Source organism: Ambystoma mexicanum, chromosome 6q, assembly GCF_040938575.1.
Source record: "Ambystoma mexicanum isolate Mex_15411 chromosome 6q, UKY_AmexF1_1, whole genome shotgun sequence".
Lineage (NCBI taxonomy): Eukaryota > Metazoa > Chordata > Amphibia > Caudata > Ambystomatidae > Ambystoma > Ambystoma mexicanum.
Genome location: NC_090937.1, coordinates 182,388,623 through 182,413,804, shown reverse-complemented (window position 1 = coordinate 182,413,804; position 25,182 = coordinate 182,388,623). Strand labels below are relative to the sequence as shown.

Genomic DNA, 25,182 nt, shown 5'->3' with positions numbered 1-25,182 from the left:
GAACTTTGGGGGTCTGCGTCATAGTCTCCGGTGACAGGGATGGGTATCTGAGTGTCATCTGCGTAATTAGTGTAGGTGACACCCATATTGTCCAGGTCGTCGAACAGTGGCTTGGTGAATACATTGTAGAGAGTGGGGGATACCCAATAGCCTTGGGGGACACCACACGTGACTGGGGTGGGGTCAGCCGAGGCTATCAGTGAAAAGAGTCATGGAACTATTGTGCAAAAATGACTGGATCCATGTGGTGGCTTTGTTAGTAGACCACAAAGTCCTCTGCTCACATTTTACCTCTGCAGCACTATTCTCTAAGTCGAATGCCGCCGATAAATCTAGTAATAGTAGGAGGGCCAGTTTGCCTTTGACTTAAAGACACAAATTGAGGAGCTCAATTAGGGCCGTTTCGGTGTCATGCCTTGGCCTGAAGCCTGATTGTCTGAGGCCCAGGAGACTATTTGTTTCAAGGTGCTCTTGAATCTGCAGATAAACTGCTCTATAAATGATTTTCAGAAGAAATGGCACCATGGTGTTGGGTCTATAGATCGTGAGAATATTGGGGTCAAGAGTGGGCTTCTTAAGTAGCGGGAGGACCCAATGCGTTTTTAAGGTTGTTAGGTACTATGCCTGTTTCAAATGAAGTGTTAATAAGAGTAGTGATGAAGGGTGCCATTCTTTGGCTGCCTCCTTAATGAGCGGTGCAGGGCAGATGTCTCCCTGACATCTTGACGGTTTTAGGTTGGCAATAATGTCCTCTACCTTTTTGATAGTGAGAGGAGAGAAGTTAAAGAGTTTCTGCGTTTCGGTGAGTGGCGTAGAGGTTTTGGGTTTCGAAGCGGTATTCAGGATGAACAGTCTTTTAGACTCTGTATTGTAACATGGTTATTTTGTTCAGTAATGATGACTGTATGTTCAAGCACCAAGTGGTGTCTTTAATGCAGGTGATTGGCGGAGATTCTGGGGATTCCAGCTCTCTGAGTAAATTAAAGAGTTCTTTTGTATTCTATTTTGCTTGACTGATACAGGAAGTTGTAGGTATCTTTCTTTGATTGAAGGTTTGCTTCTTTGTAGTTAAGGGAGATAGTTGGGAGGTTTTCTCTGTTAGATCACTGCGACAAGTCCAAAAGAAACGCAGAATCACTCTGGAAAAGCCATCCCACGGCATCTAAGGTGGCATTAACCTGGGCTCTGAGTTGTCTGTTGATCCCACAACAGTGGCAATGGGCAATCCCTGTCTTCAGCTAACCTTCACACGGTCAAGGCATCGACCATGTCAAGAGAAAGAGGAGTTTAGGGGGACCTTGGACCCCGGCATCCCAGGAGAAGTGAATACCAATTAGTGTCCTTCTTGCAGAGCCAATAACTATCAGCCTCTCTTTTTCTGCTTTTTTCTTGTTTTCTTTAGCGGTCATTAAGTCCTGCAAGCACCTCAGCACTCACAAGCCTGGCAGGAATCACAGAGCCAGTAAAGCAATACCAGGTAAAAGGAAAGTAACTACCACTAGCATAATGCACCTGGGCACAACTGACAAACCCTGACCAGGAGCTGGAGGAATGCGTTCAATACTCAAATGGAAATGGACTGGAGTTTCACCTTTTTTTTTTTTTACATACTTTTATTGTGCTTTCAGCTTTAAAAATCAATCAAAACTTTACACAAATTCATTAATATACAGTAAAAGGAACATGACAATACAGCCTAATAATTTCCATTTAAAATGTATCTGGTTAAAACCATCAACAATATTATTTTTCCATTTCCTAATATTCCTTTAAAACCACAGAATGTAAACATATTAAAATGCAGTTAAATCTGTTTATCAAAAATTATAAGAAGATTTTTCCTTACAAGGCTAATCCCATCACTCCTCCTATTCCGTCAGCCCGAATTTACATAGAAATTGAAATAAGCATTTGCTTAAATGGTAAGAGATCGTAGACCAATCCAGACCCTCAGACTAGTCATGCTGCCATAACGGACTATGTACTTCTTAAAGCATATTAAGTGTTGTACTTTAGGTGGTTCACATTGCAAAAATAAGTGTTGTAACAATGCTTTTGGGGCAGAGCAAAATCTACAACAGTCCCGAGCCGCCTCAATTTTTTAAAATGTTTCCCAATTTGTCCTGGTAGGTAGGATATCGAATCTGAGTCTCATCACCGTATAGCCCATGTTCCAGGATGGGTATTTGCATAGATATTGAGCGCAAATTACCAATTTCTATGGATTAGGGTGTTATTCTGATATCTCTTGTATTTGCCCAACGAGTCACAAATTCTGCGCTAGTCTGCCCACCACAGCCTATGCTTATATGTACCCAGGAGGCTGTGTTATTAAAGATCCTTCCAACCCCCATACATCCAAAGTTTGTTCAGCACAGTCTAAGAGACTATCTCTTAACCCCCCCGCCCCTTAAATTCTGCATACAATGTTTTTGCTGCAGCAGTGATACATTTGTAGCAGAGCAAAATTCTCTTCCATGTTACACGTGCTTCTAGGGATAGTAGACCCAATTCAGGTCTAATTAGACTGATTGGAAGAAAGTTTTAAGACTCCCACAGATTATTCCTAAGTCTTCTTTCAGTAAGCTATGATGAATTTCTCCTCCATAGATCAGCATGGGGACACTTTTTGATGTGTAAAATTTTAAGAGGGGGATTATGGAGAACCTGCCATATTTATAGTTAAAATTCTTCATCTATGCCACTGCTTTGGATGCCTTTAAATAAAAACTTTCCATGATTGCTTTCTTGCCCGGAGTGCTGTAGATGTGAAAACCCTGTTCATGTTATCAACTTCAACTATTCGTTCCTCTCCTAACCACACCGATTTCCTCTTTCTACGTTTTCCTGGTGTCAAGGTCATTAATTGTGTTTTTTTTGTATTTATAATCAATTCATTTTCTTCAAAATAAGAATAAAGTGCATTCAGCAATCTTTGAATACCCACCCGAGTGCAATCCATCAGAATAATATCATCTGTGCACGTGATCCAAAAGATATTTGTACTCCATACTTTAGGAGCAATGAAGGATGCTTTTTCGAGGTGTTCTCCTAGATCAGTCAAGTATGCATTAAATAAAAATGGTGCAAGGATGAAACCTTGACGTAGGCCATTGTTAGTATTTATCCTATCTGAGAGAAGGCCTTCCCGATTGAATCTGGTCCTAATAAAAAAGTGGTCATTCAAGAGGATCAATGACACCAGCAATCCCTTCGACGGTCCCCAGTCCTCAAGTTTTTTCCATAAAATGTCCCTATTTACATGGCCAAAGACTAGGGATAGCTCAACTGATATCACATAGACCTCTTTGTATATTTCTTCCCATCCTGGACGTTGGCCATGATTCATCAGCCATCCCTCCAAGTTAGTACCTACACCAGGCTGAAATCCCTGTTGATTGGGTTTCAAGATATCTGTCACACCTTGGGGTAGATGGCGTGTTTGGGATCGCTGGTGCCGTAATCCACCATTGAATGTCCCTTCACGTTTTCCCCGAACGTCCTGTGCAGGTCTAGCCTTTTCTGATTCGCGCACATAACCGGTAGTTCTTATTCCCCTACTTCCGGGTTACGTGCGCGTTGCAACGTTTCCTTGGTTTGCCTTTGCGCTGTGCTTCCGCCTTCTGTGTGGTTTTCTGCTCTTTTCCTCTCTCGCTCGGTGATCCCCTGCCTGGGTTCATCCTCTCTTTTGCTCCCCTCCTCCGGTGTTCCTGCCTTCTCTGTTCCCCCTCTTTCCTTTGCTTCGGACCTCTTTCCTTCACTTCGGACCTCGGTCCGCCTCTTTTTCTTTTCCTTGGCTCCTTGTTCTTTTCTCCCCTGCTCTCTCTCGTGCTTACCTCCTCCTCCTTACCCGCTGGACCCGCTGATTACCTGTGTACCGGACCCCGGCTTGCTTACGGACTCCTCTGCGTCCTGACCTGTGCTGATTTGCTCTTCTGTGTACCAGTTCCCCTGCTTCTCTATTGGACTGCCTTTGCCTCCCGTATTTGTTTCCACCTGTCTCCCTGTGTACCGGACCTTTTGCCTGCTTACTGGATTGCCTCAGCTTGTTGAACTGTACCTTCTTGCTCGTCCTCCTGAGATCCATACCCTTGACAGCCTTCGGGTCTCCTTCTGCCTCATCGGACATCGTCCACGTTCCAAGGACCCCGGATCTTCCTACATCCGACCGAGCACTTCACACAGGGGTTTTTTGTGCCTTTGGCTTTTTCACCCTTCTCAGACGGTCACAGAGGATCGCCCACCATCCCACCTATACGGTGGCACTGTAGCGTCCTTCCGCGGTCGTCCCTATCTGCATAATAAAAAAGGAGAGGCCCGGTAGCAAAGTGAAAAGGAAATCCAGGAGGAAAGATAAAGGTGAGGAGGACGGGGAGGGTTTTGAGACGGAGTCTTCCTTTGATGAAGAGGACATAGCTGACCCATGTGACAATATCATTTAATTTGGCCCATTCAAAGTAACACTGCTTCAAATATTTTGGAGTCAGATTTCAGCAGGGAAACTGGTCTATAGTTTTCAGGAGCCTCCCTGTCGCCATTCTTATAAATAGGCACTATATCAGCTTCCTTCCAGGATTCAGGCGTACATTTTATTTGTATAATTGACTGGAAGTAGCTATATAGGATATTTGCACAGAGTTCGGCAGACTAATTCATCACACAATTGCTCTATTACGAACCACAACCAATCTTTATGATACGTTTATTTTGTTTTTTCTTCAGAATTTCACCTTCATAAACTAAAGGAGACTTCAAACACCTACCCCAAGAACCCCATACAGACTACCAGGCAGCGAATGGGCAGCAACCAAAGAACTTAACTGGCAAGAACCAGAAGCAATCCCCAGCACCTTTTTGCACAGAGACTCGAAATGAAGTATAGGGAGTGGGTAGAGAACAGTTGAAGGCGCAGAGGGGAGAACAGTTAGATCAGTGAACAGAGTATGGAGAGAGCAAGACAAGGAGTGGTGTGAGGGAAGAGAGGAGACAGACGAGTGAGGAGCAGCTGAGGAGTTGGCCATCAGGAAAAGTGAGCGAAAAATCAGACTACTGTGAGAAACCTAGGGGTATTCTCCCATGTAGACCCTGAGAATCCTCTTTTCAGGTGGCCAGGGGAGGTCCAGCACTTTGGATCCCAACCTTGGGGTTGGACGAGCAAAGGAGGATCACATGAGTAGGGGTGCCTGGGGTTGTGGCCATGGGGATACCCCGGGTGAGGCGTGGTCTCCTGAGGGGGCGGTAGTCGAGGAAGAGGTGGTCATGGAAGCCTTTGTGGGGTATGCAGGTCTCATTGTCCCTGATCCAAGAGGGAGACAAAGGTGTCTATCCCTAACACCTATTTATCTTCTCCTAGTTTAGATCCTAGGAAGTACTATAAAAACCGGTAGTCTCATAGAGACAGACAAGCAACAGAGGATTACCTGAGGGGAGGGTCGCAGGGGATGCAGGGGAGAACACCCAAGATTGCAACATGGTAGTCCCCTTTATCCCATTACACCTTAAAACCCTCGCCCTCAGTTTTCGTGGGAAAATTCCAATCCAATTCCATCTCCCCCCTCCCCATTTCCAACAAGTACTGGGACGAGGAAGAGGTGATCGAGCACAATGAGGATTACCCATCGGAATACAGAGTGAGGTCTGCCATGTAACACCTTTGAATTGTCCCACTTATAGAATAAAGTGCCTGACTGACTATTCACACCTGACTCCACTTGACTCTTTACACTAGTATAAAAGAGTTGCTGCCGGGGCCAGGCGAGCCAAGGAGCAGTGAGCTGCAGTGCGAGAAGCCTGGAGAGTCCGGAGGAGAGCAGTGCGTCGAGACGCTGGCCTGGTGTGTTTGAGGGGCTGCAGCGTGGTTAGGGGCCGTGTCTCCAGAGAGCCGGAGTGTGGCAGACTGCGACCTGCTGGCTGAGCCCAGAGAAATACTTGTTCCCTTGGGACATGTGCTGGTCCCAAGGGTATCTGAGGGGCAGGTGGTGAGGACCTGACCTCGACCCAGTGTATCCTGAGGAGACTGCTCGCCAGCGGAGGGCTTCCGGGTGAGTTTCGTGAAAGTTTAGATAGAAACTGGGGAGCGTGCAGGTGGTTGGAGCAGGACGAAGGTAAAGAAAGCAGAAAGAAAGTAAAGAAAGTGGAAAGCAAGAGAAAGAAAAGCATAAAGAAAGATGCGCTAGCGGCACGGAAGTAAAGCGAGATTAGAGGAAAGTGAACTTTAAAGCATACATGGGAAAAGGGCGCGAGTGACCCAACAGATAAAGTGAGAAAGCAAGAGAAAGAGAGGGTGCAAGAACCCGAAAGTAGGAAAAGAGGGTACGAGCGATCCAAAGACTGCACAACAAATGGAACATAGTAACAGTGTGCTAGGGGCGCAAAAAAGACAAGAGGAGTGTGCAAGAGGTACAGTGAAGAGGGTGCAGGTGTGCACAGCAAAAGGAAACAAAGGTGAAGGAGAAGATAAACCAGAGTTAAAAGGGCACAGGACGGAAAGGTGCCAGAAGATAGATACAAAGTACAAAGAGAGGGGTCAGAAGTCAGAGTGGTCGCACAGGGGAGGAGGCAAAGGACAGCATTTTCAAAAGTCTCTGACACTACTCAGTGGAAAGAACTGTGTGTTAAAACAGTGCATCCTGACAAGAGGAACTTTTTGTTTGTTGAACTTCATAAAGAGGGGCCTAGGCTTGAGGAAGGGAACCCTAAGAGGCCCCTTAGAGTTAGGGCCATGTAGGCGTTACACCAACCCCACAAAGTTTGATAATAAAGGTTTTCAAACTGTTACTTTTGAGTCTGGTCTCTTTTAATACCATGACTGTCTCACACTACTCGGTTAGCCTTACCTAACTAACTCCCACAGGGACTTCATAAGGGACCTAAGGCCTTCAAGCCTCCCTATGCAGCGGGATATAACCAGATAGCAGGGTTACCCGTCTGTAGTCAAACCAATCTTACAGAAACGCTGTGGCGGAATAGGGAGCCTGAGATAGGGGGGTGGGAGTTCACTGCAGAGTTTAGGATTGGGTGCAGGGACCACCTCTTGATTGAGAACCTCAATACATTAAGTTACTCACTGTAGTGACTAGAGTACTTCTAGTCCAGAGTCCCCTTTCCTCCATCCTTGTGGGCGTCCCCCAACATGGGGGCGGTACCAGAACCTTTGGCAGCAAAAAAATGTAGCCTCCCCATTAAATTTAGTATAGGGTGTGGGGGCGCGGCCTCAGCGTAGGAACACCCCGCAGAGGCCCCGCTCTCCGGCTCCCCACCTCAGTCCCCTTTAAACACAATGGGAGCTTAGATACCTGGCTACACTTATACATATTAGCCCTTGGCAAACTAGTGGGGGAAGGTAGGTGGGATGTATGGAGGAAAGGGGACTATGGACTATGAATACTCTAGTCTCTACAATGGGTAACTTTAATTACTCATACGTCCCGTCCCATTTCCTCCATCCTTGTGGGTGATTCCACCGAAAAAGAAACAGGGTGGAGCTGTGATAACCTGCCTCATTACTAGGATGAAGCAAAGAGGTTCTTCAGAACTGCATGACCAAACTCTGCATTACACCTGGAGCTGGTGTCCAGTGAGTAGTGCATACAGAAGGCTGACAGAGAAGCCCAAGTAGCCGCCTTGCTGATGACATCTCAAGACACGTGTCTCTGAAACGTGATGGCCGTGGCCTTGGCTCTGACCACATGAGCATGAATTCTCCCAGGAACGGGTTTGCCCATGGCCGTATATACTTCCGAAATGTCCTTAACCGTCCAACGGGTGATGGAAGCCTTAGGAGGGTCCTCAAGCTTTAGCTTTCTCGGACGAAATACTTCAGGAAGTCTGAGGCATTGTTTGTGACTTTTGGGGCCTCCTCCCCCGGCTTCTGAGGTGTAAGGAATGCAGGGCCCTCTGTGCCTCTGACTGCGAGTTCATGAAGAACACAAGTAGGCAGACTTCTTCATTCAGATGAAATCGGGAGACCACCTTGGGCAAGAAATAGGGGTGAGTGCGCCCTTGCACAAAGATAATGCCTGTAGCTAAAAAGCGGTGAGAGGCACCAATGAAACGGTCTTTAGCATCACTAAGTGTATCCCACAGATGCCATCTACTCGAAGGGCTTGTATTGCAAAGCCGCAATAACCACATTGAGGTCACAGATCAGATGAGGTCTATGCACCAGACGATAAAACCTAGACAACCCCTTAAGGTGGGCCTTAACCACCAGGTTGGCTGCCGAAAACACATGCTCAGGGGAATTCTTGTAAACCATGATTGCTGCCAAATACATGCAGCAAGTATCCACTTGGACTCCAGAATGTCCCAGGTGCGCCGAAAAGGGCAGTACGCCATCCAGAAGACAGGTGACAGGGTCCAGCCCCTTGTCGCGAGCCAAATGGCATAACCTAGTCCATCTGATTAGAGGGCCTCCTAGCCTGCTGAATTGTGTCTCAGTTGTCATCTGAAAATTGAGCGTGCTGAAGCCTCAGCCGATCAGGAACGAGGCTGCCAGGGCCAGTTTGGCAAGGTCCGGATGTTCCACTACCCCACCCTGCTGCATCGGGAAGCCCCTGCTGGGGATCGGAAAAATGATGGGACCCTGGGAGCCCAACTGCAGCAGATCTGAAAACCAGGGTCTCGAAGGCCAGTGGGGGCAGTCAGGATGAGGCTGCAACCCACAGAGGACTGGAACTTGCAGAGAATCTGTTGGAGCATAGGGGTGGGCGGGAATGCATAACACCTGCGGCCCTGCCCACAGATCTGGAAGGCGTCTCCGAGTGACCCCTTGCCCTAAACTGTCCATGAAGCAAACTGGGGGCACTTGGCATTCTGCAGGGATGCAAACAAATCCAGGCCCACAAACCCCAATAGCTGGAACAGGGGCAACAAGGAGTCATTGTGCAACTCCCACTCGTAGGTGTTGAACCCCAAGTGACTCAACTGGTCCGCTTCTGCATTGCTATCCCCCTGGAGGTGGACTGCTGAGATCAAATCCCCCCTGTCGGAGCTCATTCCCAGATCTAAACTGCCTCCATGCAGAGGAGGGTGGGGGGCGGGTGCCACTCTGCTTGTTCAGATAAAACATTGTAATAGAATTGTCCGTCTGGACCAGAATCCCCGATGAGGGGCAAAAATGCCTTGAGGGCCAGGCCCATTGCCCTGACCTCGAGCAGATTGATATGCAGGAGGGCTTCCGTCCTGGACCATGCTCCATGAATCGCATAGCCCTCCAGAGTAGAGAGGAGTCCGTTGTCACCACCAGGGTAGGCTTCGGTCAGGTGAAGAGGGCTCCACTAAGACACTGTCCTCCATCAGCCACCAGCAAAGATTGCGCAGCAGGTGCAGTGGTATTGGGATCCTGTCCGACTGAGACCCTGTCTCCTGATCCCAATTGGCCGCCAGGTGGAGCTAGAGGCACCTCATCTTGAGGCAGGCGTGCTGTACAATGGGCATGCAGGTAGCCATCAGATCCTGAATGTGCCGGAACCACCAGGCCGAGGTGGTCGTGTTGGCCAGAAAGTGCAGAGGGACATCAGCCTCTCGGGCGTGGGGAACACCCGCTGAACGGTAGTGTTCCAACGCACCCCTACGAAGACCAGTTCCTAAGTCGGGAATAACTGTAATTTCCTCTAGTTGAGGGAAAACCCCAGCTGATGAAGCTATCCGGCAATCTCTGGCAGGAGTGCACCACCCCTTTGGGTGACCCCACCCCCTCACCAACCAGCATCCAGATACAGGTATAGAAGATGGCCCTCCAAGTGGAGAAGGGTTGCCACAGCATTCATCAACTTCGTGAAGACACGAGGGGCCGAGTTCAGGCCGAAGGGCAGCACATTTTACTGGAAGTGGTAGACAATCGTGAACCGCAGAAATTTCCGATGTGATTGATATATGGCATGCAGATACGCATCCTTGAGGTGCAGGGAACACATCCAGTCCCCTGCACACAGAGACTCGGCTATGTTCGCGGGAGTAATCAACTTTTAGCGCTCCAGTGGTAAAGACAGATTTAGAAATGGCAGGTCCAGGAATACCCACAGGGCAGCCTGGTTGTTCTAGGAACCAGTTCCTCTTGTAGGCAGGGGGCTTTGGCTACTATTCCAGGATTGTTGCAGTACTTATCGCCTGCATCTCCAATAGAGACATGATCCCCCATAAAAGAGCCGGGAACCCGATCTGACGAATGGAAGTAGAGGCTGGTAGAGGAAGAGAAGGCTGAAGCCAGTGGAGACCACAGGTAGGAGCCACAGGTTGCTGAAAAGATGCTTCCAGGTGTCCTGGAATAGAGCCAAACGGCACCCCACATGTGAGCTGTGTTCCCCGACCTCGACCTTACTGCTTCTTGGTGTCAGAGGTGGGGGAGCTGAAAAACCAGCAGAGCATCCTCTGTTGCTTCCTTCTGCTTTCTCTGGATGACCTGTCAGGCCTCCGCGTACTGAAGTCCATGAAACCCTTGAAGCCGGAAGAACGTTCGGGGTTTGAACTCGGTCCTACCCTGTGATCGAGGAAAGGATTTCTTACCCGGCTTTGTCAGGATGGCCAAGGTCTTGGCGGTCTGGGTGGATGTTTTCTTCTTTTTCATGCATCCACTGATGACGAATTGACAAAGGCCCACTCCCTCGAAGGGCAGATCTAGGATCCGCTCCTGCACGTCAGATGATAACTTTGTTGCATGCATCCATGCCGTCTTGCTCATCTCGACCCCAAGGCACAGCCCTCTGGCTGTGTCGATGTGGGAGAACGAAGCTTCTATGCCGCGCAATGGCCCATGCATCTGCCAGACCAGCCTTGAAGGAGGCTTGTTTGTCCGACAGGAGGTTGCGCAGAAATTCCCCAAGCTCCCACCACAGCTTCTGGTTAGCCGCAGCAAAGATGGCGTCTGCTTTGGTCTGCTGCAGATGCAGTCCTGAGATGGAGTAACCGTGCTTTACGAAGGACTCAAGGACCTTGTCCTACTCGGTGAGGCAAATGGAGGTGGCTCCCATGGAGGAAGAGTATGATTTAGAATAAAGTGAGGCTGCGGCCACCACGAAGGATTGGCTCCCCGTCCGTCAGCCTGAACCTGCTGTCCAACTTCTTGTTCATCTGGGCGTTGACCCAGTGCTTCTCCCAGACCTTCCACGCCACCTGTAGCACATCCCTCTAAAGGGGAATGCCAGATCGGACCGTGGTGCGCTTCCCCAAGACCTCTGTGAGCACCCCCGAGGTGGGACCCCCAAGAACCAACCCCTGAAGGTGGTCATGAAAGCCTAACGGATGCCAAGGGCATCATTGCCCCCTCTTGTCACAGGCAGAGGGGAATACGGGCCTTGAGACACAGACGCTACAGGGTCCCTTCCCTCCCAGGTCTGGTGCCGCAGACAAGTCCATTGGCTGTTGAGGGGGAGGCGTTGGTGGTACAGGAAGAGGTGGTGGGGTGGGTATGATAGGTAGGGCCTGCACCAGTGGAAGGGACCGGCACCGGAATCATCCGCGGAATGGGAGGAGAACCCAGGCGAGGGGGCCAAGGTGGCACAATGTCCTTCTGGAGCACCTTTATTTGAGGGGAACGCATGAGGTAGAGGAAGCGTTCTAAGAAGTGGTCGCACTGGCCACCAGGTCTGTAGGGGCCCTTCCCTCCGAGGCGCTGGCCCTCCGCTCCGGGTCAAAGCACTCAGGCGCCTAGTGCGCAAAACCGTAAGTCTGTCAAATGTAGATGTATCCCCTGAGGTGACCAAAAACCTGCACAGTGGGATCCCTGCCGCTTGCAGAGAAAAGGGGACTGGAATCATCCTGTAAAGCCCATTCAATGGGCGAAAGCACTGACGGGCCCTGAGCCGGATCCAAGATGGCCACCTGCCTGGCAAGCTCCGCCACGCGTCGCTCCGCCATTTTGAAACCTTTCACTTGACCCGGGAGAGGCCTCATATATGGGAGGATAAACCCGAAGCAGAGGCGTCGACCTCAGGAGATCCCTCTGGTAGATGCTGAGCCCTCACCCAGACGCCTGTAGTCGAAACACCCTGGGTGACAGACTTGGAGTGAACTCCGATAGGCTGGGAGAACTCGGCACCTAGCAGGTAGCCGTGCTGGATGTAGCAGAGGAACGCCTCATGGAGGTGGCAATCGATGATCCCTTACCCCTGGGGTAGAAGAAGAGGACGAGCCTGATTGTCCTTTCGCACACAGCCTGGTAGGGCCCCTGAGCCCTTCGGCCTGGGAGCCGGTAGCCTGGAAGATATCAGGTCTGTCCGTGGATCACCCGGAAGAGCCTCTGGGCCCCTTGGCTTGGGAGCCGGTAGCCTCAGAGGCCTCGGCCTGCCAAGAGCTGAATGCGAGGAACCCTGATCCAAGGGAACCCTCGGGAAGGAGTCTCTGTGCTGTGGCGCCGTGCTGAACAGAGGGCCTACCTGGTTTTGACGAGAGGTCCCGGAGACAAAGTCCTTAAAGTGGGGTGGAGGAGAAGTGTGGAAGATCTCCCTCCACCGCAACAAACAATTCTTCAATGCCCTGTGACCGAGAGAACTACAGGCCGCACATGAGTCCCAGCAGTGGTCGGACCCCAAACATTCAAGACAGAGTGCATGGGGGTCTGAGGCCGGGAACGAGCAGTCGCAAGAGGCGCATCTAATAAATCCTCCTGTGGCCGACAAGTGCCGGAAAGGTGAGGCACCGAAGGGAAGTGAAATAATAACTGAAAAACAAACAGGAAGCACGGGGGAAGCTAAAAATGTCTGTGCGCTGGCTGCCAGGTCCGACACGTCTGTGTGGAAAAGTGGACTGAAGTAAGGTGCCAGAAGGCAGGGCCTCAGTTGGGCGTTCCCACGCCCCCACACTATACTAAATTTAAAGGGGAAGTTCAATTTTTCACTGCCATGTTGGGGGACGCCTACAAGAATGGAGGAAGGGGACAGGACGTACGAGTACCTTGTAGTTATATATTTTTCAAATAAAAGTTAAAACTAAATAGCAGTTGTCCTGAGGTTATTGGGCACCTTGTCACATAACCAACTAAGCACCATTTCATAGAAATGTCTAGCTACTGTATATTTGAAAAAACCAAGGGACCATGTTTTGATCGCCTCCAGGAAGAAAAACACTTCCTGTGAGCCAAAACGCATACAACTCATGTTGCCACTAACCAGATCCAGTACAACAAGGGCTTTAAGGCTCCCAAAGAGACTTGGATGGAACTCAGTGGAGGTCAAATACAAGCAATGACCTTCAGGGTACTTTAGGTAGATTGTGGCTCTCCCTCCTTCACAATTTAGGAGCAGCCTTTGCAAATAATTTGGGAAGGAAGGAGAGAGTAAACCCAGGAAATCACAAAATACAAGCAAAAAAGTGACTGGGTTGAGAAGGAGAAAAAGGGTCCTTTTTACATTACAATCCCCAGGGTAGAACACCAGATCAAAGGATGCCCCCAAATAATACTCCCACTTCCATTAAAACAACTGTCACATCACAAGGAGTCTTTGATGTGGCAGGGTCCGACGGTCATGATTGGACATGATATGATGAGGGCCTGAATAAGGCAAGCTAACATCAAAACACCAGGTTGTAATCCCCACCACAATGCACGCCCGTCCCCCCACTTCTCCACCCCGGCCCAAGTGTTTGATGCCCACCAGAAAAAGGGGGCAAGGGGCAGTTAGAATTGCCAGGTTTGTACTTAAACTGAGACAGACACAGCAAATTCAGCCATCCCTCTTGCAATAGTTGTCCATTAAAACACACATCTCAAACTATTTGTGGCATGCACATATAACAACAAGCACTCACTGGAGCTGCCGAACTTTGCAGCAAATCTGTGATCCAGATTTCTGGGATGGATTTTTCCATGAGCTGGAGTGTTTCATCCATAATCTGCTGTAGTTCCCTGGCCTGTTCATCATACCCAAAGAGAACTAGCACCTTTAACAGGCAGTGCACTTCATCTGCAAAGCAACCAAGGTCAAGAAAAATAATTGCATTATTTTTCAGATAAAGCCATGTTGTGCAAATTCCTAATAGCCAATACCAATGCTGAGTTTAGGTTGCTATTTACCACATTAAAACATTTGTTTAAAGAGCCTTTCTCCCTTCACTCTTTGTCCTATGTCTTTAAACACTCCAACCAGGCCTATACTCATATAAAACTGTAGCAAGGGCAGAGAACCATAACATAACAAACACATTTTTTTTAAATGTGCCTTTTGTTCTTTATAGTATATTTGCCTACACTTTCCACTATATGAGAACTCCCTCTATTCTTTATACTCCTCTTAGCAAGTGACCCATAAGGTTGTCCTCTAGGTTGAGGGCCAAAAGTCTGTTTAGCAAGGAATGGGTGAGGGGTGGGAAAGTAAGATTCTTGTGAATAATACCCAGCAGCATCACAATAGATGCATTAAGAAATATATTAAAAGCACATTTTTCAATGTCCAGCTGCATAATTATACCTAGACTATTCAAATGTTATCACTATAAAGTACAAGAAGTTACTTACCGTTGCTAATGTTCTTTCTGATGGATATGCTATTTCTCTCACAGATTCCTCATCTTTGAAACGTCACACAGGTGGCAGCTTGTGTGAAATGTTTTTTTTCAGTCCAAAGGGTGCCATTGTATGGTCCTGTGCTCACTTTTTCATGTTGCACATGGCAACTCTTGAACTGGAAGTGACTTTCTTGGTGCAGATACAGAAGTCAGTGTGTTCTCTGACCCTAGTTCTACCTCTTTTTCACCAAGTCACAGATGGTGGGCTTGGTAGAACCGTCATATCAAAAATATTCATCAAAAAGTACATTATCAGTGTTAAGTTACTCGCTCTTCCAATACACACATTTCTCCCACAGATTTCTCATCTCATCTTTGTAATACTACGAAAGCCCTAATTGGAGGATGGAATGAAGAGTGCAAGGCAATCTGTACACACAAGAATGTTATGAACAGAGTGCTCCACTGAAGCTTCTTCACTAGCCAGAATGTGAAGGGGATAGTGTTTATGAGTACAAGGATGAGTAGGGGTTAAATGGCCCACTCAGCTCTCGCACTTCTACAAACCAAATCACAATGCAACCATAAAGATAAAACAGGGACAGTTAAGAGATATACCTTCTTGGCCTTCTGTGCTAGCGGGGGCCAAGAGAAGGCTGTGTTCTTAAGTGGGGTGTGAAGGTGAACCAATAGTGACCCAAACAACACAGTATCACAGTCCATAATAAAGGAAATGTCCAATCAAGGTTCTACAAAACTTATCAACACACCATCTGCATGTAGAATGAATAGAGAAAATACTGTATAAAAACCCATCCCAAAGGAAGAACAGAGAAGATGCAACAGACTAGTGAAAGTAGCACTGTGACCGTAGTTTCAGGGGTCGTAGGTAAATCACTAGCCACGGCACAAAAAAGATTTCTTGGATGAAAACAGGAGCGAGAGTGACCTAACCAGTCTCTAGGGTACAAGTGGATCAAGGGGGCAGTTGAGAGTCAACAGTACCCGGATTCAATTCTTAGTGTGTGTACAAAGTCAGACCAACAGTCGAACGTAGATGCTAGAGGATCAAGCTCAGTTCAGGCAGGTTGGACAGTGGGGGCCCAAGCAGCAAGCGGGCGTCGAGTAGGGTTGAAGGTGGGTGCTCTGTGTGGTAGAAGGGCGACTCTCAAGGATGCAGGTTGGGGCGGCAAAGGAACGATTTGCAGTTGGCCAGGCCGAGTCCGGCTTAAGCCGTTGGGAGGGGTTGATGAGTGAGCTCCAGCAGTTCGAGGAGGTGGCAACGACCATCGAAGTGGTGATCTTGGGTGCCTCGGAGAGCGATTGAGGAGACGGCAGTTCAAGAGCTAGCTGGGCTCAGTCGTGGTTGTAAACCCAATTAGGGTTGGCATGTGACTCTCCAGTGATTTAATTCAGGTCCCAGTGTTGAGCAGCCGTTTCGGGCCTAGCAGGTAACAAGCTTTAGCTAGGACAACATCGCTGTGTCGAGCTGGTTAAAAGTGCAAGTTCGAAGTGGTGGAGGAGCCCAACAACAAGCGCTGGCAACTTCATTCTTCTTCCCGGTGCTGTGAACACGGAGCGACCGGTTCAGTGTGGTAGAACAGGGAGCTTCGGCTGGTTTGTCCCTCCAGTTGCTGTGATGCCCACTCACAGGGACTCGAGAATAAGATGGCTCTGTTCAGGGTCTGCTCTCCCAGCTCAGAAGATTCTGGTACAGAGTGGTAGGTCCTGATCTACAGCAGAGGTCATTCAGATGTGCCTAGGGAGTGGGTAGGGAACAGATCTTTCTTCTGTCTTGGATGATTCCTTCTTTACCTCAGGCTGAGGGCTTTGGAAAGTGCAACCTTCCCTAAGGAAGTCCTCCGAGTTCTTCAGAGCAAATCTGCAGCCTAAAATAATCCAAGAGGATCTGGGAGAATCTGCAGAAGGAGTGGGAGACCCCTTTGTTAAAAGGCGAATGTCCTCAGGTGATTGGACTAAAGCTAGCCGGCTGTAGTGGTCCAATCCCTGCTCTTGAAAGGAGTGGACTTTGTCCTTCTGATGTGACACCCAAAGTGCTTTGCTCCAGAGGAAGTGGGGAGGACAGGTAGGACAGGAAAGAAAGAGGCAGCGAGAAATAAAATGGCCTGCCTATCATAATCCCACTGCTTCCCTTCTCACTAGGAGCAAAGGCCTTTAGAGATGCAGCACCCTGGTGTGAGGCTACTCCTTTTGAATGGGTGTGCTCCTTTGATGCCGAGACCCAGCAGAGCTGCATGCTATGTGGCTGTCTCTGGCAGAGGGTGTTACCTGCCCTCACAAAGAGAGCAAAGAGGAGGCCAGGCCCTCCTGGCTCTTGTTCTGCAATTTGACGGGCTACACCCAGCTGACCAGAATACACATCACCTTACACAGCAGAGCTGACGCGCAGGAGCAGACACATAGGATATCAATTGGGATGTGGCGGTCATGATCATAAGTATTACAATAGCATATCTTTATTTTAGAGATTATCCTGTGTAAGGGAGCAGAAGAAGGCAACTGACCAGGTGGTGTCACATTCAGGGATAGCTATGTTTTTGCAAAGCTCAATGAGGATATATAGCCCAATCTCTATGAGTGGTTTCCCTGCCTCAAACTAAAGTAAAGGAAAAGAGTCAGAACGTCCATCAACGGAAAGTTTACCATTCTGTGTCAAGAACCTCTCTCTCTCCCTTACACTACACCTAAAAAGTTCTAATAAACATAAAATGTTCTCACACCAGGAGAATGACTCCCTTCCCCTGGTGAATGTTGAAAGTTCTTTTGAAGAAGAGAGGATATAAAAGTTCCTTTAAGAAGATTGTACCAGAGGAAGGGGAGGGAGTGACGATTCATTGGACCCAATTGTTAAACAATTTGTCTAGGACAATGATCTTAGGCAGCCATGAGAAACTCTGCTCAGGGGGAAGGGAAGAGAAGGAGGGAGGTGGGGTCAGGAGGTCCAAGGGAGTCGCCGCATTCTCAGCCCAACTTTAGCGGGACTACTGAATATGGATGATCATCTACCGTCAACTGTGGAACGAGATAAAAGGCACGGGAGAAGTAACCGGGGCATACGAGCGGGGGGAGGGAAGGGGTGGGGGACTTTCTGGGGTGTTATGGCTCCCTTCCCCTGGCTATTTGGTTTTCCCAAAGGCAAAGTGTCCCGCTCTGATGGACAAGGAGAATGTCTCCCTTCTCCTGTCTAGCATGAATGTTAATATTTAATCTTTCTGAAAGGGGGAATGACGTACTTCCCCTGGTACCCTTTTGGAGCACACTCAGTAGGAGAATGACTTCCCTCTCTCCTGGCCAGTATGTACTGTTCAAAATGTCCATCAATTGTAACCCAGGGGGAATAACTCCCTTCCCCTGGTTTCTGGTACTGACTGTATGGATCTTGTCTCTTGCCAATTCTGTACTTTATTTTGGGTAGAGTCCCAGACCCTCCTCTGGTAACTTCTAGACTAGGGGAATGGCTCTCTTTCCCTGGTTCTCCTTCCGTATTCGTTTCACACTGCACTGGATCCCGGACCCTTCATTGTGTCTCAGTGGCCCCCTGGACACCTCTGGGATGAGGATGCACTCTTCATAGGCTGTAGGCTCCCAGACCCTTTTCTGTATGCCAGTGGTCTTACGTATGTCACTTGGACAAAGAAGTCCTCTTTGAATGCACTCTTTACCCTGTTTTGGGTCAGGGGTCTTAGGATTGCTACTGCAACGAGGAAGCACTCCTTGGGTACACAAACACGCTTTACTTGAGTCAGTGGTCTGGTGACTGCCACTGTGATGAGGAAGCTCTCCTCAGATGCATAAACATGCTTTACTTGGGTCAGTGGTTTTATGACTGCCACTATGATGAGTAAGCTCTCATCGGATGCACAAACAAACTTCTATGGAGTCAGTGGTCATATGACTGACAAGGAAGCTCTCCTCGGATGTGCACCTTATCTCCAGTCAGAATAAAGTATAGATCTCCTTTGGTCTGTCCCGATCCCCCTCCCCCACTTGTCCCTTCCGGTCTGCCTGTGCTCCCCTTTACATCTCGGAGATCTTGTGCACTCTCCTGGTTCTTCCTGGGACGGGTGTCAGTCTCTCCTGGGATCCCTGCTATCTGGGCTTTCACCTTTTGTTCCACAGTCCTCTCTTGCCCTTCTCATTGTATCTTCTTGGTGGACCAACTCCAAAATCTGCATGCCAGCGTCCTCAGTCTTCTGGCCTTCCCAACATGGACAACTTCCGCTTCTGCTGCTAATGCTCTGGGTCTGGACAGGCCAGCTTGACTTCATGTTGAGTGTTTCTTCGCTTTTTAGCTTCCTTTGTTGGGTCAGTTCCTGCAGAACACTGTAAGGCTCCTTTGGTTCAGTGGTGTAATCTTAATGCCTCCTCAGGGCCTACTCGTGCCAGTACTCTTAAAGTCCCTTATTTGTATCTTTGGCTTGGGAGGATAGCTCAGGGGCAATGTGCTAGTCTTGGAAGCAAGATGACGCGGAGCAACACAGGTTCGATCCCCGGGTACACGCTTAGAAACCTCTGGGTATTAAGCATGTTATAAATAACCAATTACAACTAATGATGTGATCTTTATGTTTTCTCAGGGACTACTCGTGTCAGTACTACCATAGTGCCCTGTGATGGAGTTATGGACTGTGTGATGGGGAAAAGAATGGAATAAAGGTTGTGTGGCCTAGAATGTACACCCTCATCCCCAAGAGGGGAGTCCCCCCTGAAAGGTCCTCCCGCACGTTACCACCCCATTGGTTAGTGGCCGGACCACCCTAGCCTTACAAGAATGGACTCCCTCCAAGGTAGGTGTTATCTCAAAGATTTGTCACACCTTCCACCATCATGGGCTACTTATGATCATAGTAGTTTTGGTATAGGGGTGCATATCTTAAATGCCAACCCTGTGTGGCTTAGACCTGTCTGTCAGTGCCACTGTCAAATGGGCATCTGAACCTGCTCGGAGTCATGAGTAGAGTAGGCGCTGCGAAACCGGATACTGATGCATCAGGACAAAGATACATACTATGCTTTTAGCATGGAGCTTATGAAAAAGGAAATCTGATCAGCGGATCTCCCTTTCAGAGCTGGAATTACATACATCATTTTATTATTTAATAAAAAATAAAAAAGACATGGCGTTGTACCCTTGCCAAATGCTAATTCCTCACAGTGACACCCATGGTGCAGCCTGACAAATGTCCAGTAATGCAGATGTGGATGCCTGACTTCTCAGGGTGTACCTAAAATCCCCAGGTACATCCTTGGAGACTAGATCAAAGCAGGTCTTGATGCACAAGACGATCCATCTCGAGACTGTCTGCTTTGCGATTGCTTGAACTTTCTGAAGGCCGTCAAAGCCCCCAAGAGCTGACATTCCTTAGTCCTACCCACTTAGAAACTCTAGGTCCTCTCGGGGTGCAGTTTATGGAATTGTTTCTCCATTTTGGATGCAGAGGAGGAAAGAACGCCAGGAGGTGAATCTCTGCTAAACGTGAAATTCTGAAACAATGTTGTGAAATAAAGGAGGGTCTGTCCTTTACAGTATCTTTTACTTTAAGCTTCATGACCTTTTCATTCCACCACAGTTTTATTTTCCACAGACCCTCCAAGCTGATGTGATCCCCCACCAAAAAGCCACTTGAAGAGGGAGCAACCTCAAAGGACATGAATGTGCAGTCATACAGAGCAGTCATAAAGAATGTCCAAACTACATTAAAATCCCACTATGACCACTGAAAAGAATTGGGTAGAAAGGCAGTAACGCGCCCCCCTTAGGAAACTGAATTAATGTAGTAAAATAGAAATGAGACCTCCCTCCTCAAGAGTCCTTTACAATGTCCACGGGACTACCAGGTAGGCATGTGCAGTTCCAATATTAGTGTCTGCCCCAGCCAAAACTAATATGAAATGTGGAAATGAGGGATAACAACAGGTAAATGTTCATCTCCATGCACCAACTTGAAACCTGGTAGCAACAAGAAGCATAGGTGGACTTGGTAGACTGGCAGCAAGAAGATTGCATCACACCACAAAACTCCTCAGAAAGAGTCCAATTTTGGTAACTGAAACTCTTTACACAATTGTATCGGAAACGAGAGAAATGAAAGTGACGCATGCGGGAAGTGAAACACAGGCGCTCCCACCCTACAGCCAATGAGGACTACTCGATGAACAAAGAAATCCAGTCAAACAGTCAAGATATAAGACATTTCGGTCACGCGGCAACACAAGTGAGGACAGTCGAAACTGACACTGAAAGAGTGCAAAATTGTGACCTTAATGAGACTGTAAAAACAAGCTCTGAGCAATTATCACAGACATAACAAAATATTACAAGAGATGAATCACAGAGTCACTCAGATCACGAGCTGGGTCTGGGTGAAACAGCTATTAGCCATAAACCTGAATCGGAATTGTTAATGTGGAAAAGTGCTTCTCAGTTACGATGCATGTCTTTCGATCTAGAGCCACGTGATCGTCCACCCGAATATGAGGCACAGTGCTGCCAAAATCTTTCTATCACACTTCCTAGCAGCCCAATCGTACAATGTAAACTACCAACCATAAAGACCAACCCTTCATTAGTCTCACCAGACTGCTCAAGAAAGGTTCGCCAGGACCAAGATCAGATTTGAATGCCTGTAACGCCTAGGAAAGCGTATAATGAGTCAACAAGTCATTCTGATTCCACCAACTCATCTGTCATATCTACAATACCTAGGAAAAATCATGTAATATGAGTATGTACTCTCAAGAAACTCACGACCAGAAGCACTACTATCAAAGAGTAAGAGACAAAAGTGCCAGAAGATTCAGAGAGTTTTCAAACACAATGCAATCTAATATCAGCACTAACAATCGTGCTGGCTCCATTCCTGAAGCTTTTTGAACCCATTTATGATAGCTTCAAAGACCAGGCCACACTACTCGCTATGACTCACAGAAAGACGATTCATATAGAAGCTTTTATACATTCTTTACAACAAAGACTTGATAGAGAGGCTGAATCTGAAAACTTGTTACAAAAACTACTAATTGACCATATGAGAGCAACTGGGGCTAATAAAAAGATACAGCTTGAGGTGGCAAAAGAAATATTAGAATGGGGCAAAGAAACAACGAAAAAAGCCCACCCTGATCCCGAAATAGTAATTCAAACAAACCCAAATCGAAAAAGACAAACATGATTACACCCAACCCAAATATTTATCGAGGGTAGATCCAAGGAATTTCCCCTCCATCGGATTGTGACACAGTGAATGAACTTTCTCACACTCACTTGACATCAAATACAAATACTCTTACAACAAGTACTAAAGAAACTACCCTAACACTCGGCGAGACTCGAGCACAAGTCCACTCATTCATCGTTATAGATCCAACACCTGCTGTGGTTGAGAACACTCCACAAGGGGTCACAGCCAGTGCATCTGAGATAATGCCAACATCGACAAGCATTACAAACATAAATATCGAAACAAGTCCTGGAAAGTTCACAAGCGAACATGACAATAGCGAGGCTAATTATGAAATTTTCTATTCACAAACAAATCAAACAAATGGCAAAAAATAGCGTTTGCTCTCAAATAAAAAAATAAAAAATATGACAACTAGTCAAGCAAGCAAACCAAGTGGAGCCAGAGGTTTCATTTGTAACTTGAAAACTGCCCTTATAGGGCAATAAACCACTTTACTGTTGTGTAAGTCTCAAAAAAGAAAAAAAGAAAACACAGAATAACAACAAGATATTGACAGAGACCTCCTGCTCTACGACTGGTAAAATGGAAAAAGAACAACTTGAAGGACTTGTCTATCCAACAAATGACATAGATGAAATTTTGTTCTATGAAGAAGGTCCAGAAAATGGAGAAATGATCTGTTTACTGCTCGCGACAGTTGCTAAAAGGATTCCATCCGTTGGTGTCAACCAAAACGGCGAACACCAGGCAGAAAAGAAAAAATCAGATACCTCGTGGGAATTGCTGGAACTCCCTGGTTTCCTGACCTTGGAAGAAGGCCGGGAGAAAATAATGTGTAATCATGATGGGAAAAAAACTCAAATTACAGGTGACCAAACAAACCAGATTTTACGCTCGATTGACGCTCTTATAAATCCATCACCTGCAAAACTAACAGCTGTTACTCAATCGAATCCTAAAGCTACGTCATGTGAAAAAGCGTTTAAAAGCCCACACACTTGTGAGAAGGAAAACTACAAATCTGTGCTAGAATTTAGAAATCGAGTAAAAAATGATGTAGGCATAAGTGCCTCAGAAAACCTACACACAAAAACAAAACATGTGTATACTTGGAACGTTTACTCCCACTAAACGGTGGCCTGATGCTAAATCATACCAATATCTTCAAGCTCTTTAATCTCATACCACACTTACATAGCCTAGAGTTCTGGGATATCGCGGCTGTGGAGTTCCCAATCCCCCCCCAATCCCTGGACAATTTGACTGTGTTTGCTTGTGCATTGAATCAAAAATAATGAGCCCTATTTCTAGAAGAAGCCGCAACTTTTTGGCCATTGGGCTTTGATATAAAAGAAGATCCCGTTTTCACAAACTCGATAAGAGCAAACGAGCAAACATTCCAGCAAATCCAAAATGGCGTAGAGAATCACAAGCATCAACCCTGGACTACTTTTTTGTATCTATTAATGTGCATCAGTTGACAAAATCATTAAAAGTTATTAGAAGCGCAGCTAGCGACCATGATCGAGTCGAATTGAACTTACACTGGAGAACCACAAAGGACAACTCCAATCAATTGAAGTTGAACCAGTTAGAGCTGTTTGAGTGTGATCGAGTTATACCAAAATGCAGTAGTAGATAGAAGATTAGATTGTAACTATCTGCCATTTCTAACTGATTTCAAAACCACAATTGCTTTAAATTTAAAACCACATTTCAAATGAAATTGCAAATATTACGTTGAGATTGATGAGACAAAAAGAGAATTGGATAAAGATTTAAGACATTTAAACCCACAGCAAGGAATCGAGGCAAAAAAATAAGATCAGATAGCGCAAACAAAAATATAAAAACTGGCTGCGGAATCACAAATGGAGCATTGTCGAAAATGATGCAGAACAGATGCTAAGAATCATCACATCAAATAATTCTAGATCGTTGTGGTCAGTGCTAAACGATTTAGATGTGAATCAAATTGCACTTCAATGCTGTGCAGCAGAAGAGGATGATTGGGTACAGATCTTCAAGACACTATTTGGACAATCAACAAGTGATATTTCCAGGTGAACAACAATCGCCTGATGACAAATGGGAACTGACCTTGGACAGACAAGAAATCATCACACTACTGAAGAGAATAAGTAACTTACGCACCCCATGTCCAGACGGCCTATCTAACTTCACCTTCAAACAGGCTAAGGAGGAGTGGGCAGAATTCTGCATGGTGTTATTTGATGATAGCTGTCAGAAAAAGAAAATCCCAGTTTCCTGGAACAAACCAATTGTGATACCCACGTTTAAAAAAGGTCTAAGGTCTAAGATCGGACCCAAACAATTACCGCCCCATTGCGCTACTCAACGTTTTGGGCAAAATATTTGCTTTGATAATCTTGGCAAGACTTAAGGACTCGGTACATAAATCTAGGTTCTATGACAAAAGACAAACAGGATTTGTCAAAGGCGTCGGTTGAAGTTTAAATCCGTGTATCCTGAACCCCTCAAGTCGAGGGCAATAAGAACAAGCTCAAAGATTTATACAGCTTCAATTGACTTGGAGCAGGCTTTTGACAGCGTAGATCATGGTCTTCTGTAGAAAATAATTAGTCGTTGCAACTGTCCACATTACATCTTAGAGCCGATAAAAGCTACATATTCAAATACCTCATTCCAAATAAGACTAAACAACAAAGGGTTACTTAGTAAAAGCAAAACCTACCTTTCTTGGATTGAAGCAAGGATGTTAGCTCGCTGCAGAACTGTTCAAACTATACATATCCGACCTCGAAGAAACTTTAAACGCATTCAAAGCCTTTCCACCTAAAATAAACGTCCACAACATAAGCTGGATGCTGTATGAGGATGATCTTGTGATCCCAGATCAGACTCCTATTGTTATGCAAAGGAATCTAACTGTTTTCAGTGTATACACTGAAAGGAACTGCCTGAAAAAAACATCAAAAAATCGGGAATACTGATCCTAGAAAGACCAGGAGGAAAAAGAAAGAAGAAACCATTGACCTGGTATGTGGGAAACATTCCAATTGAATGAGTACCCAATATACGATACCTAGGAATAAGCATAAACCTGAGCGCAGTTGATAAACCTCGTATTGAAGAATTAAGATCTTGCATGAAGAACTTAGCATCTCAAGGATCGATGATGCATACAAAATATGTAAAATTCTTGTTGATTCCAACCATAAAGTTTTATAAACAGAAAGTTGTTCCAATTCTGGTGTATGGCGCTGAAGCCTTCCTCTTTTCCCTGGAAAGAATGGGCAATTCTGGAAGGGACGTAATGGTAAAAAATCCTGTGTTTACCGGGATGCACGCCCATTAGCCTGATAAGATATGAGCTAGAATTACCTTCTATATATTCAATTGTTGTATGGAAGACTTTGTCACTCTATCAGAAATGGATCTCCAGTGACCCTGTAGAGGAGGAGCTGAATTCCTCTACAGAACGTCCTGCCCCTATTCTACCTATATGTTGGAAACTGAAAGTCGTGACCTGTGCAATGCCAGTAATGGTACC

The 25,182-nt window shown here is 46.7% G+C and overlaps 1 protein-coding gene across 3 annotated transcripts in view; it reads right to left on the bottom strand.

Moving 5' to 3' along the window:
- ELP1 (elongator acetyltransferase complex subunit 1) overlaps window positions 1-25,182 on the bottom strand; it is a 2,667,893-nt gene that overhangs the window by 112,085 nt on the left and 2,530,626 nt on the right. For all 3 annotated transcript variants that reach the window (XM_069630608.1, XM_069630606.1, XM_069630607.1), the window contains one exon: window positions 13,747-13,901. In XM_069630608.1, coding sequence (XP_069486709.1) covers window positions 13,747-13,901 — 155 coding nt within the window. The remainder of the gene's footprint in view (window positions 1-13,746; window positions 13,902-25,182) is intronic.